The sequence below is a fragment of the Tasmannia lanceolata genome, unplaced genomic scaffold, assembly GCF_043159265.1.
Source record: "Tasmannia lanceolata isolate RefF3 unplaced genomic scaffold, GAP_Taslan_0.1 ptg000003l, whole genome shotgun sequence".
Classification (NCBI taxonomy): Eukaryota; Viridiplantae; Streptophyta; class Magnoliopsida; order Canellales; family Winteraceae; genus Tasmannia; species Tasmannia lanceolata.
The window spans coordinates 57,572,018-57,592,294 of NW_027518680.1; the positions used below are offsets into that span (position 1 = coordinate 57,572,018).

At 36.8% G+C, this 20,277-nt stretch overlaps 1 protein-coding gene across 3 annotated transcripts in view; it reads right to left on the reverse strand.

The window, feature by feature from the left end:
- The window catches only part of LOC143856535 (regulatory-associated protein of TOR 1-like), a 41,514-nt gene extending 21,461 nt beyond the window's left edge, over positions 1–20,053 (reverse strand). For all 3 annotated transcript variants that reach the window (XR_013238267.1, XM_077366789.1, XM_077366798.1), the window contains exons 1-12: positions 19,803–20,053; positions 17,938–18,033; positions 16,781–17,085; positions 14,560–14,662; positions 12,780–12,862; positions 12,544–12,702; positions 12,328–12,444; positions 11,724–11,884; positions 3,555–3,709; positions 1,479–1,623; positions 1,316–1,394; positions 1,060–1,161 (exon numbers count right to left, since the gene is read on the reverse strand). Coding sequence is in view for 2 of the 3 variants with exons in the window: in XM_077366789.1 (XP_077222904.1) it covers positions 1,060–1,161; positions 1,316–1,394; positions 1,479–1,623; positions 3,555–3,709; positions 11,724–11,884; positions 12,328–12,444; positions 12,544–12,702; positions 12,780–12,862; positions 14,560–14,662; positions 16,781–17,077 (1,401 nt within the window). In the remaining variant the exon portion in view is untranslated. The remainder of the gene's footprint in view (positions 1–1,059; positions 1,162–1,315; positions 1,395–1,478; positions 1,624–3,554; positions 3,710–11,723; positions 11,885–12,327; positions 12,445–12,543; positions 12,703–12,779; positions 12,863–14,559; positions 14,663–16,780; positions 17,086–17,937; positions 18,034–19,802) is intronic.
- Between the last annotated feature and the right edge of the window lie 224 nt (positions 20,054–20,277).

Below are 20,277 nucleotides of genomic sequence, written 5' to 3' on the forward strand. Positions count from 1 at the left end.
AGATACACCACATTCTACATGCAATTCATATAAATAAAATGTAGGAAAACATAGTATATCACTAATGAACTTACGATTTTGGTTTTGATATGCCTTACAATTTTGGCATCATTTCCGTGGTGATGTAAACGGAAACATCTCGGTCGTTTCATGTCAGTTTCGGTGGAAATTTAAAACCATGATCACATGACGGGCTTCCTATGCTCATGGCAATGACCAAAGTTTGTTCTCCACAACCCCTATACCATATGTAGGGAATAGGGATGAAAGGGCAGTGAGAAAGGAAGAGATACATCATTACTGCTATCCATAAGAATTTTGATTTATCTATTTTGATTTTTTAAAGAAATGGAAACTAATATCCACCCCGATCAGTGGCAGACAAAATAACAACTGAAAGGAGGTACATGGGTATGTGTGTATACCATGTGTATGTGTGTATACACAAACAAATGTATACATACATACATATATAAGGTGTATAGGACCAAATTTATAGTGTGTAAAACTTACAGCCCTATATAAATATATAAATTAAAGAAATATAAGTTCATGAATGCAATATCCTTGAAATATTGAAAAAGTGGAAAAATACAGTTGGGCCTAACAGTTCTACGATCCAAAAGATTCCCCTATTGTGCCCTAGTATTCAACAGTCAAATATGTGATTTTTTGTGGCATTTTGATCATACAAAAGCCCCAATCTATCCTGAGATACGTTTTTTAAAAAACGATGGGTTCAATGTGGAACTAATAAAAAGCACACTTCTCACACAAGTGCAGTGCAATTTAACAGACTAAAATCATGCCCTAGAAGTCAAATTCGAACATCTCACAGAGAAAATGAAGCTGGCATAAATTTAAACGTAATAAGAGGACGGCCACAAAAAAAGATCTAAAAGTGAAAATGGCATCGATATAGAAGCAATCTACAATCTTACCTGAAAAGTTATTGATATTTTCGACACTACATGAAAAGCTATAGCTACTACGAAGTATCATAGACAAAGTCAAGATAACAAGAAATCCATAGGATGCAGTTACAAATAAGAGTCTCACCTGCAGAACTATGGGCAATTGCTCTGGTGGCTTTTTGTGTTCAGATCCATGGTCAAGCCATACTTCAAACGCTGTTAGCTGTTCCGTGAAAAAAGGGCTTGGCTGAAAATGAAAATTAGAAGAGATGAAATTGAAAAGATGTAAGAGAGGGGAGGATATGGACATCATTTCTTTCTAATAAACCATGAATGTCAAATCATTACCAATCAAAATATAGAAGTCTTAGTATATAATGTAAGCTAAGTGTATAGAAAACCTGGAACTCAGCTTCAGGTTTGACAGTCAATGATTGAAGCTGAGAAAGGCAGATTTCTGCAGCCATGTCCCATGCATCCCTATAAAAGAAGATGCTATAAAATGAGATAAAAAAATAGCAGAATTATGATGGATATATTCAGATAAAATGAACAGATGGCTACCACATATGATGCTGATGAGTTGAAGGCAACACTGGAAATGAAACTGGGGAACAATTTGCAGCTCGCATAATTCGCTCAGCAAGTAAGAAATTACGGAACAAACTAGCAACCAACAGATCCTGCCTGAACAATCTCTGAAACAAACCTGAAAGACCCATGTCCATGTCAGCGACGAATTGACCAAAATTAGAGAAGGGAAGGCAAATAATATAAATTCCCTTCCACTTCCCCCAAATGAAAAAACACAAAGTCTACTATCTGCCACCCTCCATCCTAACCTAGGATAAATACTACTAATATTCATTATTTTGTTGTCCACAGAGTTAAACAATATTAGTGTTTATAATGTCGGTTTGCTGTTTCATCTTCCCTGGTCGACTTCTTGCCCTCTTCCTTCCATTCAAAGCTCTGTTCAATTAAACAGAATGAAACGTTTTAAAATTCTCATGTACCTGAAATTTAAAAAAAAAATTAATGGAAAATTTGATTTTGAAGTAAAAATCGAAGTTTATGAATCTAGGAATTGAGGATTAATTTTTTTGTCTACGAATTCCACTACGATGCAGAAGAAATTGCTAGATTCTGGAAATTTTTTAGAAAAAATGAGTTGCCAAACGGAATTTCAACAAAATGGACTCGATGGATTTCTCAAGAATTTACAAGAGGATATCATTCAAATAAAAAAAGAATTTAGCAAAGGTTTTGAACATCATGCTAGTTTCATCAACAGTTGACTTCAAAACATCACCAATTAAAAAAAAATCAAATAATTCCTGGGTTCTATTCTGGGGTTCATCACACCACTTTGCCTTCCATTTCTAGAAACCCAAACCGCAGACATCCTACCCACACACAATCTTCTTCAAACCCCCTCAGCAGTAGATTGAACAATCTAATTTTCACAGGATCTGATTTTTTTCCCCAGAAAGTAATATAAGAATATGCTGCCAGGTATGAGCATGGTTTTAAATTTTGACCAAAAACGGAATTTCAGATTTCAGTCAAGACCAAAACCAAAATCCACAATACACGAAAAGTTACATAATTTTGACTTTTCCCGAAATTTTGTTCAACCCAAAAATCTCGATTTTGTTAATTATTTAATATCTTCCCCAAATTTAGACCGAAATTTTGTATTAAATAAAATATTATTTTAAACGATTTCGGCCGATTTCGGCTGAAATTTTGGTTTCGGTAAGGACCAAAACGCATTCCAAAACTGAAATTTGAAACCATGGTTACGGCTAAACTTTATCTAAACATTTTCTTAACAATCAGCTAAATTTTAATTACTCTTTCTATGCGATTCACATGGAAAAACCAAAGCTGATTAACCTAGGAAGGAGTCGAAAAGGGAAAGAAAAGAATACGTTTAGAACTTACCATTATTTAACCGAGGTTAGAGAGGAGGGCTAATTTGAGGATAAATGCTTAACTAGGAAGGGTTTGCAATTAGTGGGTAAAAATGGGGGGAGTTATCATTTTCCCAGAAGAGAATAGCTGATTCAAAACAACTGCAGACAAGTTGGGTTCGGCCTGTAGATGAACTGGAAGCTATGTTACATCAGTATGCGAACGAGTGTCGGAATCCGACACGGGTATCAAGCGATGGATTCGGCAAACCTCAAAAAGAAAGATTCGTTGATTCACCAAAATATTTTAATTAATTCTGAAATTTTAATTATAATAAATAATATATTAAAACTTTTAGTAAATTGGGTAAATATAATGTTTTATTTTCATCATCGAAAAAATAATAATGTTTTACTTTCATATAAAAATATAAAAGCTTACTAATAAGATGGATAAAACTTAAAGCATGCAGTAATTGTAAAGTTGTGACAGTAATATTCAGGAAAAAAAAAATTAAAAGAAACCTAGAAGTGCCTCCGTTAATCCTAAAATATTGGAATCCGAGACGTGTCCGACACGGATTCTTCATCCATTCAGAAGAATCCTTGTAACATGGACAGGAAGGTGCTATTTCCCAACCATGAGGTCGTGGTTTTAATCCTAGCTTACCTACTAGAGAAAAACAGTTGCAGACAAGTAATAAGGTTTAAAACAGTTATTTACCATGTGGAAGGACATTCCAGGCAATTGTATCAGTCACTGCTGTGAAAATCCAATTCAGCTCCCCCAGAAGTGTTTTCCGGTCATTTTGGCGCCCAGGAATTTTGTCTACATCAGCAGGATCAAGGGAATCACGAAGTAATGAACGAGTACAAAACCTGAGAAACATATTGACAATTAATCAAAAGACCAGCAAATAGGTATTAAAGACCTCATGAAAGAAAAGATACAAATATTATAACAACCAAGGACCATAAATGATCATTACTACCAACCATCTCATCAACTCGAATTATGTCAATAAAATCAGTGTTGAGCAACAGAAAGTACCAACAGAGACAAGTAATAGACATCAATTCTGAAAATTCAAGGACGTATTCTCAGAACATACGAATGCAGTGTGCAAAAACTTCATAAACCGGTCGAAGTTGCTAGCTTAAAAGAAACAAGAACGTCAAATAAATAGAGACCTTCATATAGTATTGAGACGATCTCACTTGAGCATTATCGGTTAGGTGTAAAAATGAAATGAGCCAAACAACAGCCCCCAAATCCTCACCTTATTCCATTGAATTGCCTGATACACCCAAAGGAACAAGAGTTTCTCATGATAATTTGGCGTTGATTATCATGAAAACACTTCCAAAATAAAACCCAATTACGTCAGTTGCCTTAACATGCCTCCAAAATTGAGTGTGATACACTAAACTAGGGATTTACGGAACAATTTAGGCACTAACTAGTGGGTCGAACCAGAGAAGTAACAGCACCAACATTACGTCTAAAAGGATTACACCGACTTTTATACTAAAAAGGAATAAATGACTTGTATCAGACTACTTTCTAAGGCCCCACAAAAAGTTGATATGTTCTCAAGAATATTCACAACTTTTTCATTGAACGTACATGGCGATTTGTAATGAGTCTCTTTTCATTGAACGTACATGGCAATTTAAATTTCGGTTTCGGTGCTGAAACCGAATTTTCAGCCGAAATCCGGTAATAAAAAAGTATTATTTAATTATTTTCGGAAATAATAAAATATTTTAAAAAAATCCATTTCTCGAAATTTGGGAGATACGGTTTCAGTCCCAACCGAAATCAAAATTTTCAGATTTCTTCCGAAATTTAAAACCATGACTGTGACTAGAAATGTGTAATAGAAAATTTAAAATTCACCCACCCAAAAAATAAAAATAAAAATTCTGAACTGTCCACCTTTCCCTTGACTAAGTGGAAGTCAATCACGATAACATGACATTCTGAATTCAGTGACAACTTGACTGTACTCTGGTTGTCACAAAAAAAAACATTAAATCCTATGTAATGTGCATCTTTGTAAAAAACATATAAACCATGGTTTTAAAACAGAAAAACCATGTAAAACAGAAAATGTCGGAGCGACAAAAATGGAAAGATGATATTATTTGCATTTTGTTTCATTTCATTAATGTAGAGAATGATATTTGGTAGAAAACGTCTTTGAATTGCACATCAAGGTAACCATATCTTACGCAAGGAATGTCAGATCGGCAGGAGACCAATAATACAGCGTAACTCTTATGTGATATTGACAAAGAGTTGGGGTCCTTAGATGGGAGACTGGTCATTGTACTTTCTTATACTTCATTACATTGTACTTTTTTATTGACTTTATTGTTCTAGACATGTGCTACAACCATTGTTACATGGATTCTTCTAAATGGGCAAAGAATCCATGTTGGACACATCTCGGATTCCAATACTTCAAGATTCTTCGAAACACTTTAGGGCCGTTTGGATACGCGAATTTTAGAATCTAGGATTTCTTCAGAATTGTAGCTGAGAGACGAGAAGAAGCGGACCAGCCGTCGTTTTAACTCTTTTTTTGCTTCTTGCCCTTCTTTCTGTCAGCAAGAGAGTAGCAGATCCTCCCATATTTCCAGGTTTTGAGAAATCTCAAGATGCAGGAGAGATTTTTAAAACCTGAGTTTCTCACTTAAAATCCAAGAAACGCTGTCAGGACAGCATACATCAGCTTGATCATGAACCCTCTTTTACACTGTTTTCAATTTAAAAACCTGGATTCTAAATTCCGCGTATCCAAACGGCCCCTTCTAGATCTCTTTTATCTATATTTTCTGAATACCACTACCACAACTTTACAATTACGATATGTTTTGAGTTTTTTTTTTTTTTTGAAAATTGACATATTTCATCAGTATAAGGTAGCATTCGGGACCAGGAGTCCCATCCTGCGTTACAAAATGTTAAAAAGTGTTGGCATGGGCATACCCGAGACCAGTTCGAAAATACCGCAGAGTAAGTCAAAATACAATAGCCTAACACCTCCTCCTTGCTTCCTTCCATCAACAAACTTTCTTTACAAATTCCAGAAGATTCTTTGTACACCTTCACATGTACCCTTCAAAAACTGAGTATAAATCTGTTCTCATAACAAAAACCAAGCTGACACTCTGAAACTCTAGATCAATCGTAGTCCTCCAAGAAAAATATAGCAAGGCAAGAATATCTAGAAAAATAAGTCTACGCGAAAGACAGAGTCTCTCAAGCCATGACTATTGGAGAGTATGTACTTCTGGATATAAACAAGTATTTCACTTTGCTATTTGAATCGTTAAAGCTATCTTGGATGATCATCAAGAATATTTACCATCATCAATCCTATAACCCAATTTTTGAATTTTACAAGTTAACAGCTAACATCCTCCGGACTAATTCTAGAAAAATCACTACCATCTTCAGGCAATAGACTAAGGAAGAAGTCAACCCTAGACGAAAGACAGTAAGGCCTCTCATGCCTAGGGGAGTCAACTTCTCACCAATTAACACACTTCCTGAAGTCATCCAGAAATTGAACTCCATTTTCTTTTTCCTTGACTGTATTCTCCTCTAAATGATAACTATTTCCTTTTCTTTTTTTCTTTTTTTTTCTCTCTCTCTCTCTCTTTTAAACACTTCTTAACAACTAAGGATACTTACCAATTCTTATCCGGAGCCGAATGGCCTTTCCTTTAGGGTATGCCTACCCTCGGCCCCCAAATTTTCAACAATCTTCCCATCCTCCTGTTCCACACAGGCCTCTCTTCGCTCCTTCAAATCTCTGATCGCCATAGATAAGAAAAGTTTCTTCGCAGCTTCTAAATCATCGTCGAAGCCTATCCCAAATACATCACCTATAGCCAGCATCTCATCCAATTCCTCATATGGGAATACATCATTTTCTCCCCCACCTTCGCCTTCCTCAACCATTTTGTCCTTCCCTTTATCTTCAACCTCCATACCCATCCGATTTCGGATCTCCGTACTCACCTCCTTGTCTAAAATGTCCCTTGAATCTTGGGAATCCTTTAAAGAAATTTTTATCAATTTTTCTAGTCTCTCTATTTCATCTGCCTTCTCTTTTTCCCATCGAAACCGGCGAGCCCTTGTCTCCTCCTCCAAAGCTTCCATGAAAAAAGGAAGTTTGTAAATTCGAACAAAGACATCTTTCAGATTAGTCAACCCAGAGACTTTCTTAAGCTCTTCTTTGTTTGCCAAGGCATCCTTCTTAAATTGCTTCCACTGCGTTTTCCAAATCCCCATTGATATCTCTCTTGGGGTGGGACACTCCTCAGACGCCATTTTTTCATCGTATTCCAATTCTTTTAGAAACTGGAGATCATGAACTTCAGAGGATACGGCCTTCCTCTTTCCGAGAGAGCAACCGGAGGCAATCGACATTAGAGGAGAAAGGGATTTATCAAAATCCTTCAATAAGAGTCTAAACTTGGATGCCAAGAGGTTTCTCCTGGATTCTTCCTTTCTATGACAGCCCAAAAGCCTCCCTTTTAAAGAGAGAGAGACCCCCTTTAATGGCTAATAAATGAGAGTCGGTTCGAAGCCCTCGCCCAAACTGACCGACCCACTCTACTCGTTTTAAATTTCTATTCCTTGAAGCGATGACTTGATCCCCACTGATTTGACAAGAGTTATTAACCGAGACTCTCACCCTCCCTTTATTCTTTTTGTTTCTATTAAAGAATCGGTTTTTAATTTTCACCGCCCTAATCACTTAAGCCGACTGTAGAATTGGATCGTCAGAGAGATCTTTCCAGGAGGCTTTTCCCACGCTAGTACAAGATTTAGCTTTAAATGAAGACTGACTCGATCCTTTCATTGGTCTGACATCCATCCCGATCAATGATAGTTGCTTCATTTTGGTTTTACAGACGGCCCTGCCATTCCCGAAGTAGAAGATAATTCAAACTCTACAGCAGGCCCATGCAACGGCTCATTCAGCAAGAAAATTACCGGAATACCCCCGGGGATTTTGACAAGGGCCCATCCGAGGAGACCCCTAACGCCGGTCGGGCATTGAAAGGAGTTAGATCCTCCACTACCATCTTAACTCCCATCGGATGAGAAATGGAATCTACTGAAGATTTATGAAAGATGGTAGACACTTCCAAAGTGAGGTTAAAACCTTGACAGAGGCAAATTCTAGGCAGTGATCATGACTGGCATACATTCGAGTTTCTAGATGTTGACCAAAATGCTGACCCAACGCCTCCACCGTGGATTCAAACCAGGCATGCAAAGGAATGTCGTATAGCCTGAGCCACATTGAGCTTGCCCCAGTATTGAGAGCGGGAAACCACGGCTGGAAAGAGACAAGATACCCACCCAGCGCATCCCTGCCACGTCTTAAAATGTTCAAGGCCTGATCCTGAGAGTCAAAAGCAAAAAAGAATCATTGAAAGGCTAATACAAAAAGGCTTATTGAGAAGCGGGAAAGCCCACTGTCTCTTAGCCCAAATCCAGACCTCTTCCGGCAAGGAGTTATTTCATAATGAGCCCACCAAGCAGCTTTTTAGAACTTTCAACCTTTCAGCTACCAAGCTTGTTGGAATAGAAATCAAATGGATTTTGTCTTCTACTGCAGGGGGGATACTCTCCTTCGGAGCAACCTTTGGTATCCAAGATTTTGACTTCCGCCCTCTCGCGTTGATTTTCGACCCAAGGCATTTTCTGCAAACAGATCGATTGCCAAACTTCCTATAATTGCATTTCATACATTTCCAGTTGCTCCCATTTTGCTTTAAAGGATTTGCTCTCCCATGAGGTCTTCCATTACTAAACTCGAATCTTCTGAGCAACAAGTCCAAGTCCTCCTGGCTTCCCAAATAGCGCGGGCCGGGCCTAAGGGGGAATCTAGGGGATCCCTCCCGGATTCACCCTTGGCTTACCAAAATTAGAGTTCTCCGGCAACAACTGGAAAAGATACCTTGACTGAAAAATGCCCTTGAGCCGAGTAATCACTTTCTACTAGATCTAGAAAGGAGGCTGCTACCTGGATCAAGGTTAATACCACAGATATATCGAATGGGATGAAAGTTCTCCAAAACCGGCGGGGGGTCTGCCGGTCGACGACTAAAGTATTCACTGACATTCCAATCCCATTCCCACCCTACTCCCCCCCCCCCCCCACATTTTCAGCTCAGCATCAAGCTTCTCGCCCCTCAATTCAATTTAATGCGCTCCAAAATCACAAATTTTACACTTACAGAAATATTTTTGAGTTTTGTACATCCTAATATTAAGTTTCTTAAATAGAAATAAAATATTATATCTGCTTAACCTATTTAAATGAGGAAAGTGTTTCTGAGCTCGAGCTCAGATGAGCTTATCTGAGCTCGAGCTCAAAAACTCATGTTGGGGTGATCCAAAGCATTCATTTGTAAGGCCCTTACATGGATAGGGTGCCTACAAAAAATCAGGTCCATAGGATCATCCTAACCCTTCCATTTGTGGAGGGAAAAAATGGGAAGATCTATGGAGAAACAGTATCTTTCTATTTTTTCCCTCCACTTTTGGATGGGTTAGGATGATCCTATGGACCTTATTTTTGGTAGGCACCCTATCCATGTAAGGGCCTTTCAAATGAATGCTTTGGATCACCCCAAAAATGTGGGCCACATGAGTCTTTGATGCTCGAGCTCAGAAACACTTTACTCTTTAAATATTCAATATATTACTTTTTTAAAAATTATTTTCAATATATTACTAGTTATAACCATATTATTATGTAAAAAATCAAATTTGAGAATTGATTAAAATATTTTGGCGAATCCACAAATCGTTCTTTTTGAGGTTTGCCAAATCTGACACTGAATACTCAAGAATTCTGATACACCTATCCATACCAATGCAACTTACGCTACAATGCATGTCACTAGCTTTTCAATGTGATTAAGCCATTATGGATGGTTTTGTTGCTTATGTGATGGTTCCTAAGTATGTATTTGTGCTTATTTTACTATTTTCTCAAGTTTCATCTTAAAATTTCATCATTTGCTTATGTTTCCATACTTCTTCAAGAAAATTTTCTAAAGGATTCATTAGCTGACCCCAACTAGTTCGAAACAAAGGCTTAGTTGAGTTGAGTTGAGTTAAGTTGAGCATATATGTTTCCATACATTTCCGTGGTTTTAGAAGATTCCCACCAAAACAGAAATGTTTCCGTTTCCGTGCCGTCCGAAACCGAAATTCAAAACATTGATCCATGATTCATGATAATCATTAACCATAACACGCAATCCAGTAACAGACCACCTCCTGGTGTCATCTTCTGGTGTAAGGATGAACTATATGCCTTTGAATATCCCGTAGCCCTAGAAATATTATCACAAAAATCTCTCACAAAATAAAATAAAATTATAAATTATAAATTAAAGGATAATAAAAAAATAGTGCATACATATAAATGTAATCTCATGAAAAAATGGGGATAATAAAGAAACATTATTACAAAAATATCGGAAAGACTCGGGCGATCTCCAGAAAATCATGGTTTTTCAAACATCACGAGACTATTGTGGAAGGGAAATGATTTTAGCACTTCAATGGTTTAATATGTCGCGAAAGTAGCATGTCATTTTTTTTTAATTGGCAATGTCAGAGTTTTTTGGGACCTGTAAATAACCTTTTGAGAGCCCTGTAAACACTTAAAGACAAGAAGCGTGCGCGGACATATCAAAACATTGCAGTGCTAAAATCATTTCCCACTGGAAATATCAGGTGATTTTCAATATTTCAGAGAAAATTCATACTATGGCAACATGCAGTATGTGTCAATGCCATTCTTTAAGAATGGATTATTTCAATTAAATTCCACTAGCTTTTATGGTGACAGACTGACAGCACCGACAGGTAATTTCATGCAGATTAAAAGCTTAAAACTTTCTATCGTGGGACACAGTATATTCCGGAGCAACTCACAAACATATACAACCAGCTTCCCTATATATTCTGAGACCTGACCTTCAGATTCCAGAAAATATTTTATGGTAAGGACAAAAAAGTCGTTACATTGCAACCAAAGTCATGCCAATGCACCAACAAGCAGTGATTAGAGGCATAATAAAAACCATGATTAGCACTTACCTAAATCATGCTTATAAATCCATGCAGTCCGGTTTGATGGGAGTTATGAGGCTGCTTATATTCATGTGGGATCCCACTGCATTAATAACCAGTACTTTTTTCTGAATGGCATTTTCCTTGAACTTATATTGATACAAAAACTTGCTTATCTTGATATATAAAGTTCATTTTTTTCTTATTTATTCATTCTAGTAGTATCCATTAGATATATCATCATACTCTTACAGAAATCTAAACCCATGTGATTTGAGCTCGCATTCATGCAAAATATCACAACGGGCCACAATGGAATTTACCATATGTTTCATTTCGCTATAACACAGAAAAAGTGCTGCAGTCATGGTTAGTTGATACTAACTGCCAATTAGAATGAAATACCAATAGGCAATATCCAACAAATTGGTAGTAAGAAATAAGCCAACTTGCAAGTTGCAAGTACTGCTAACACGCCATGATACTGCAACCGTGGGATACACGCAGTTTTTAACCCAAAAATTAATTGGGAACTTCACGGAAATTGGATATACAAACGTTGCTACCATGGGAAGAGTTGTTCATTCTTGTGCCAGAGAATAAGAAGAAGCAAGAAAATCTTCATCAAAATGAAAAGGTAAAAAATTGCATCGTAAGAACTCATGGAAGATATTAACAGTTTAAGTTAACATATTTCTGCAGAGAAAATAATACCCAACAAGTAACAAATAAAAAAGTAATCAATAAATAACAAGAACAACAAAAGGTATATACCACCGTAATGCCATTTTGATTGGCGTTGTGAGGCATGATGTGAAAACATCAGCAGGAAATTCAGCACTCTGAGGAAGAGTTTCATGTGCTTCACAGGCAGCAAGCAGAATGCAATCCTTCATTGAAGACGTGGAGGAACCAGAAGAACTCCACTCTTGCCGCTAAAATAAGGAAATAAATTGTTTAGAAGGGTGGAAGCATGATAAAAAAATATTATGAAAGAATGAAATTTGATGACCAGCAATAATTTATGTAAACCTATGTGACAAATATCGTTCTCGGGAATTTCTCGGCAAGGGAAAATCTTGGGATACATTAATTTTTTTTATTTTTTCGGGTTTATATCAGGAAAAAATGATAAAATAAATTATTTAAAAAATATAAAAATATATATACGTTAAAGAAAAGAACATAAAATATAAAATATTGTGATATTATAACGGTAAATAAAAAATCTCGTTTTTAAAAAAAATCGGGATTTTGTTGTCTTATCAAAATATCACGATAAAATCGCTATATTTTGAAAATATCGGAGATATTTGTGACATAAATGTCAACTCAGTGAAGCATATAACCGAAATAGTTGCAGGATATTGATGCAAACCTCCGTAAATGCACTGACAATCATCCCTGCAGCAGAGCAGTCAAATACATATATGGACGGTGTCTTCAACCAGGAATCAAGGTCGCTGACTGGCAATGGAATGTACTGTGTATAACTCTGTGATTAATGGCAAATAATTAGTACCAGAAAACAAAAAATTCTAAAGCAAATAATACAACATAACAATAGAAGATCAACCATGGGGAAGCCAAGGACCTTATTGAAAACCCAAATTTCACCATTAGCAGTTGGCTTTGGTACTCCATGGCCGTTGTAATGAAAGAGAACTCTCTCTGATCTAGCATATTTGCGGCAGGTATTACAAAGTTTCTTTACGTCTTCCACAGTAGGGTCAGGTTGAAGCTTATATTTAGCCTGTATCCATTTCAAAGGTATCATAAGGACTGAACGTACTCAAATTTCAGATCGCTACAATTCAACGGTTGGCTTACCCTAGGTTGCCATCGCTCGTATTGAGCATGCAAAGCTTTACCAATTGTTTCAAGTGCCTTCGGAGGTTGCATGGAGAATGGATCTGCGGACAAGGGATGGAAGGCAATCTAAAGTATAAAAATATATCCTTTTAGGAAGAAAACCAGAAGCTTATTAACAAAATGGTGCTAACAATTATTAGAGTGAAAATAAATAGCTTTCAAGCAACATAAATGATAAGAAACTTATGGGGACGTTCTCTGAGGAGATAGAAATCGTTGGATAAGCTGTTCCTCAGATTGTCTGCTCTGCTTGGATAAGTTTCGGACTTTTCAAAAAGTCGACAAATTGGATGATTAGGACTATCTAATGGAGAAGATTATGGGTGTGAAGTTATAGAAATCCTTGGATAAGCTGTTCCTCGGATTGTCTACTCTGCTCGGATAAGTTTCGGACTGTTCAAAAAGTCGACAAATTGGATGATTAGGACAATCTAACAGAGAAGATTATGGGTGTGAGGTTCATTAATTAATAAGGAAACCTGCATGAACGGATTGGATACACTCGACCCCAGCTGTCTTTTTTGCAGCCAGTAATTCTCTTTGGAAAGTAAGCGCTGACACCGTATCTCCTCATATTAACTAATTAATGCTCGCAGAATCAGCAATCCAAATTGGGGGGGAAACACTCAAAAAACCCTCTTTCTGTAGAACAGCTAGGTTCTTCAGATCGGCAAGGAACCTGCAATCCTAATCATCATACATATCCCATTTGTGTGGCGTAGGGGTAGCTACTAAAAGTGAAGGTTTCGTTATGATGGTTGGCCCACCAAATCATCAGCCCATAACATCATATGTGATTGTGTACCATGTGTACTGGGAGGATTTTGGTAAGAAGGTGTGTGTGTGTGTGTGTGTGTGTGTGTGTGTGTGTGTGGTGGTGGTGGTGGGGGGGGGGGGGGGGGGCGGGGGGGTTATATGTGCTGTATGTTTGTGTTGTTAATAACAGGATGGAACATGTTGTTCGGATGAAAGATGCAAAGGAGAGAGATGTTGATCATTACATACTTCAATAATAAGGAAGTGTTTACCAACTAGAGGAATAAATATGACCTGAACCGATATGACAAGCAAGGGAATGGAATGGCCAATAAAGGGGGTGAAAATATCAGCTCCATTTTGTGTGTGTGTGTCTACGTGCGCATGCATGTGTGTGTTGTTCCTATTAATCATGTACCATTTTAATGATCCCCGATTCCCTAGCAACTGAAACAAATACAATTTAATAATTTGTACTGACACAATTCATCACTTATAACTTCTTAAGTTTTATCCGCTAGTTCCCTTCTTTGTTTTATCCAAAATTTTCGCAATGTCAAACTTTCTCTGAAATTTCTATCAACTACTTGGTTAATGCGAACAGCCCCCTATTTCCCTTGAAATATAACAACAATGGGAAATTTTTGGAAAAATGAATAGAAAATAATCAAATATCATAACAATAAATTTACTGCAATTTGGTTAGTTCGTACTGTAATAGAGTATTCCGAATGGAATTTCCAACCGAGTAGTTCCATGGAGATTTCTGTTCCAAATTCCATTCTTAACCAAATTTTGAAAAAAAGTCTGTTTGGGACAAAACATAATTGGCAACCAAGGCCGAATGTACATTTGTCTTTAGAACATCGGTGTCATTAAGCAGTTATCAGCAACAAACATGAGTATTACCAAACAAAAAAGTTGTATGAAAGAAATTGAAAAAAAAGACCCCTGAGAACTAAGAGCCCATAGTGCATCTTACCTATCCAGCACTCCATTCGAGCACAAGGAGAGATTTTTATTACGTCCGGTGGATCAACACTTATGTTCAAACATAAAACAAGTGCAACACACCCAGTCTTCATCTGCCCAAAAAAAAAAATTATGAGTCACACTTATATAGAAGTTGAAATATCACACAAACAAATCTAAAGCATCACTTTTTGCATAAGTAACCAAAAAAACAATCCAAAATAAAAGGCTAACGAGACTGGCAATTTAGATGAAAAAATAATAATAATAATGAAGAGAACATAACAGCAATGAGAACAAAAGGTCATATCATCACTTCAGGTAGGCTCATAGCAGATGAAAATGCATCATATGACCAGAAGAAACACAACATAATAATTTGAATGTTTAAACAATTAATTTAATGCTTATTTTGGAATTATTTGAGAATCGACTAAAAATAGTATAATTTAAAAGCGGCGTCAGGATCATATCATATTAAACTAACAAAGCCACGAATCACGAATGGATTGTTGAATTCTTCAACAATCCATATCAGCATATAATGATAATGGATAAAGGTTCTTACTATTACATAACATTACAATGGTTGTGGGAGATCAAACTCCATGGACAAGGAAGAAAATGTTTCTAAGAGAGTTTTGGTGCAATTAATTTTCTAGTCACATGTTTAACGAGACAACAATGAAACTTTCTCAGCTTGAACCTTTCTATCAACGAAGCCCTACTGGCTACGAGAGAGGTGTGACAGCACTTCATGAAGAAGAGGATTCCCAAGAGAGTTTCAGGTGTGGTAAACTTCTGGGCATAAGTATAAAGAGGCAATAGTGACCCTTTTTCGACTTGCAAGGGCTCGTCGGCCTATCAACCCTCCACATCCTAAGAATGACAAAACTCGGAAAGATGGTAGGAAATCAAAGAACTAAACGTTGCATTGAAATGGAACCTTCGCAGAGTCTCCAACGCGTTCATGATATGAAACTAAATGTGCAAGGGCGATGACATGATAATTGTAGGCACGTTTGTTTCTTCGCATAGGTCCAATGAGACATAACAATGACCCATTCTTGTTTGACTTGGAGGAGTTCATCAGTCCATATCCTTTCCACTCCTTCCAATCCCCATTCCCCACTACCACTACCCACACCACATGCACAAGAAATCTCTTATTGTTTGGCTCATCATTAAAGCCTGTTTCCGCACAAGGAAGAAAAAAATCATGTGTGGTATATCCATGTAAGCTTTTAAACATTTTTGCATGTTGGAGGAAGAGATAGCATGCATTTTCTAATCTATTATAATTTTTCTGATCATGTATCTTCTTTTTAAAGTGGGGTGACTCAGACATGAACCTTCTAGTGGCCCTTCTCAATTCAAAATCAATGAAGCCCTTTGCAAGATAGTGAAAGATCAAGATCTTCATGCTTTTTTCTTTCTTTGAAGCAATTTATGCAATTTAAAGAATCAGAGACAGCAACAGACAGGGACCATCAAATGCTTGGGGTCATGCATTTCATCTATGATTTGACAGCATATCTTCCATTTCAAATGAAACATATATTCTCTGTTTGACTACTGATTGGTCGTAAGTTTAAGAAGAAACTGTAGTTTTATTTGTCATTCCAATGAATTGTTAGGACTGGTACTTCTCAAGGTGCAAAAGCTGAACCTGAATGGCAGGTTCTTAATTGCATTCATCAGCTTCAATCAAGCCAATTTGTGATGGGAAAGAATTTGATTAATCAAAATCATCACGCAAATCTGGAGCCTTCATCCGCTTCAACGACTGTTGACATTTTTAGGAGAGCTGATGAGATTATTGATTCCATAGGTTCAGTTAGTTTATTCCAAAGCGACACATGGTTGAATCAAACAATGCTACTAAGCTCTTAAATTTGGAATCAACAAAACAATTCCCATTCAACATTTGGCTACAAATGCATCCATCCTGGGACAAAAGAACAATCTCATGAAAATTTCAGCATTATCCTATCATCAGAAAAACGAGATACTGTTTTTTAATGGTAAAAACAAGATACCATTTAACCATATATAAAAAAATACATGATACCACTTCTCTTGTTTCGTTTTCTTTCTAAGCTAAAGGATAGAGCGGTGCATGATAACGGGAACATGGAAAACAATATATATTTGAATTTTGATTACCAAAGCCCACACATAGTATAAAAAATAATAGTAAAAGGAAACAGGAACTGAAAAAGTTTGTTTACCCGATCTTTGGGCCGCCATTTTGAGACCAACCCACTCTCAGATGGACCGGATGGCATGCAAGCCTCGAAAGCATCGTGTCGTAGCTCACACAAGACGACGGTTTGTGGCAAATACGCCATGCTCGTCACCGTCGTCACATTATTGCTGCCACTACTGCTTGCAATGGTGGTAGACTCTAATTCCCTTTTTTGGCTATCAAAATCACCATCATCGCGACTGGAGAACTCATCAAGATGATTCGACACCGACACCGAAGATTGTGAGAATCGCGTCGCCATTAGATCTCCCAATGCCATCCACACCTCTAAAGAATCAAACCACTCAAATTTGTTTGACATTGATATATTTCTCAACTTGTAAACCAACCATTTCTGGAGGTTAAGTCAACATAACATCACACATAAATAACATGCTCACCTAAAAACATTGCGAATCTAAAGAAATAATATTGCAAATTAAAGGAAAGCACCATTGATAAATTGTAGAGGAATTATATGGTGTGTGCATGCTTTTCCCAAGAAAATATCAGTGGAAAAGGTACAACGACACAGCAACTTTGAGATCAAAACCATTCATCTGATGGTCAGTACTAATGGGGCATCTGCCAAACTCTCTTGCAAGGGATAATCCCATCTAATTCGCAGAAATATTCACAATTTGCTCATTTATGTTTTGAACCATCAATTTAATAGGTAACAATTTGAAAGTTAAGATCATCTAGACGGAAAGATTTGGAGGGTATGGCGTAGTGGCGCCCAACAAATGGAAAAGTTAGGATCACTAAACAAGTGCCCCATGTGTACTTTAGCCTGCCTTTTATTTTTCAATGGAAAAAAGGGCCGGCCATCATATAATCTCTCTAAATTGTAAACCTGAAAGCAAAATTAATTCAAAGGCCTAAACGATTTCAAAAAAAAAGCAGGCTAAATTCTCTGGGTACGAAACATTCCCCAAACTTTAAAAATCCAGCACCTCACGTATTTATTAAGCATAAAACAGTTACTTATCTACACCATTCAAAAAAATATAGCATTTGCGTATCTTTCAAAAAAAAATCCTAAACACTTTGGGTATGAAACATTGCCCCAACTTTAAAAATTAAGCAACACTGATTTATTGAGCCTATAACAACTAAAATTCAACCAACAAATAATACCTAGGTAACCATTTTTTTGGAACACAAAAAAAGTAATGAACGGCGATGCCTGCCCAGTGAATTGTTAGTCCTCGCCACTCCCCACATATATTGCATCTGAAAAAGGGAAAAGAAAAAGAAGCAAAATGTCATATAACTTAAGAAAATTTCAGCATAAACCAACCCATCCGAATGGAAGAAAAAATTAACAACAAAGAAAAAAATAAAACGAAAATAAAAGGCTTAGTAATAGCAAGAACCAAATGGAAGTATAAAATACCAACCCATGACAATGGAAAGAGCTAAAACAAAGCAAAAACTAAAAGGGAAAAGCCTTACCAACAGAAAAAAAATGAATAGGGGATATTTTTCAGCCTATTTGCGAATAAGACAAAACCTCACTAGAAGTTATCGACCGGAACATAACTAGTTTCTTCGGTTCACAGATGCTCTTATGGAGACCTAGAATGTTAAAAAGAGAAAAATAAAAATAAAAACCAATTCCACAAAAAAATTTCAATGGATTAAGATTCAAACTCAATGCTGATTGGCCAACCAGCCATTGAAGCCAAGTCAGTCCCAAATGACAGTGTACCTAATTAACAAGGTGGCGAAAAGGATAGAATGACTGAATTTCTCTTGGTTTTGTTTTTTTGTATTGTGTATGTGTTAATTTTTGCAAGTCAAGCTCTCTTTCCTTTTTAATATAATCTCACTTGTTCGAAAGAAGAGAGGGGGGGACACTAATAAGGAGGGAGAGAAGGGGGGGGTCAATTTGGTGTCAGAGCAAGGAGAGAAATGGTTGTCATATATAAACAGAAAGGTGGCAATGAGGGGATAGAGTTTGAGTTTGGATTTAATGTCTGAGCAAGGAGAGAGGTTGTATGGGTGGGGGTAATTGTTTTTTTCATAGGGAAGTAAACCAAAGGTGAATTCCCCAAAGCGGTCTTTATGGTTGCACTGTTTTATAATTCGCAATGAAGCACGTGTTGAGTGAAGCAACAGATGTAGAGTTCACTTGGTCTGTGTTTGGGTTTTCTATTCATGGTTCGCAAAATTCATACGAACCAAGTTCATTGGGAGGATGCTTCTTCAGTTCGACAATTTGGTTTAATCTCGCCAACTAGTGCAGATTGCTCTAGCTTGTGTTTCTAATGTTTTTAGATAGAGAGAGGAGGTGGGGTCAGCAAGGCAAAAGCAACGTTAGGATCTTCAGTTTCTAGTAGTTCTTTGGCCACCTCTTTTTCTACGCTTGTACGTCAGAAATGACTTCCTTAAACCGGTTATATTGAATGTAAAAATAAATAAACTGTTAGCAGTGTTTTGCAATTAACTTAGACTGATTGACTATCTTCCCACGTGAATATGGGAGCCTCTTTTTTTTTTTTAACAAAATTACAGGCACAAAAAACAGAAATTAGCTTGCAATCACTTTCATTCGGCTAACTATCAACCATTGTGAGTAAACAACAATTTGTTTGAAGAAGAAAAAAATCGTGGGCAATCAACTACATCCAGTTCAATATCGAACAACCATTTTTTTTTTCATTTTTGTAGGGTTTTTTCCCAAAATAAAAAACCCACTTGAATAAAAAAAATCATATGCTCATTTAAACAATCTCTAACATAGAACCCTAACCATTCATAAACAGTAAAATGAAAGACACACAGCATTCTACTTCTACTAAAATACCCAAATCAAAAACAGCAAAATCAAAACAACACATTGTCTTTCCTTACCCAATCAAATCTCAATTAAGAAGAAAAAATGCATACCATTTCTGTTCATAATATCTAACATAAATCAAACCAAGAAAGAAAGAAAAGACAAAAGACAAAACAATCATTTCACTCTCTAAAATAGATCTTTATTCACAATGACTTACCAAATCGGCAAAGTAGAAGTTGAAAAGCGAGCTTTCTTTGACCCTAAACAGATGAAGATTAGGGTTTTTTTGCTGGAAGAAAACCTAGATGAATCGAGCAAACCCTAGAAAAGGATTGTGTTGAAATAGTTTTCACAACATTCTCTGTTTTTAAGCCCGATAAGAGAAGAGGCCAATCGGTGTTTAATGGGGACAAAAACAAAAACCCTAGCTATGGGTTACTCGCGAGATTCGAGGTTAGAGAGAGAGAGAGAGAGTTTTAAGTTACAGAAACCAAAAAGATATGTAAGTATATATATATATATTGGGGAAGTGATATATTTTGGACGATGATAAATTCGCACCCACTGTTGGATAATTCGCGCCTCTTCACATGAGGGTGTCAGAGTTTAACGCTTTTTTGACGTTTACAGTGGTGCGACTTATCTTATAGAGGGTGTGAATTTATTAATGGTCTATATTTTTCCCTTTTTCG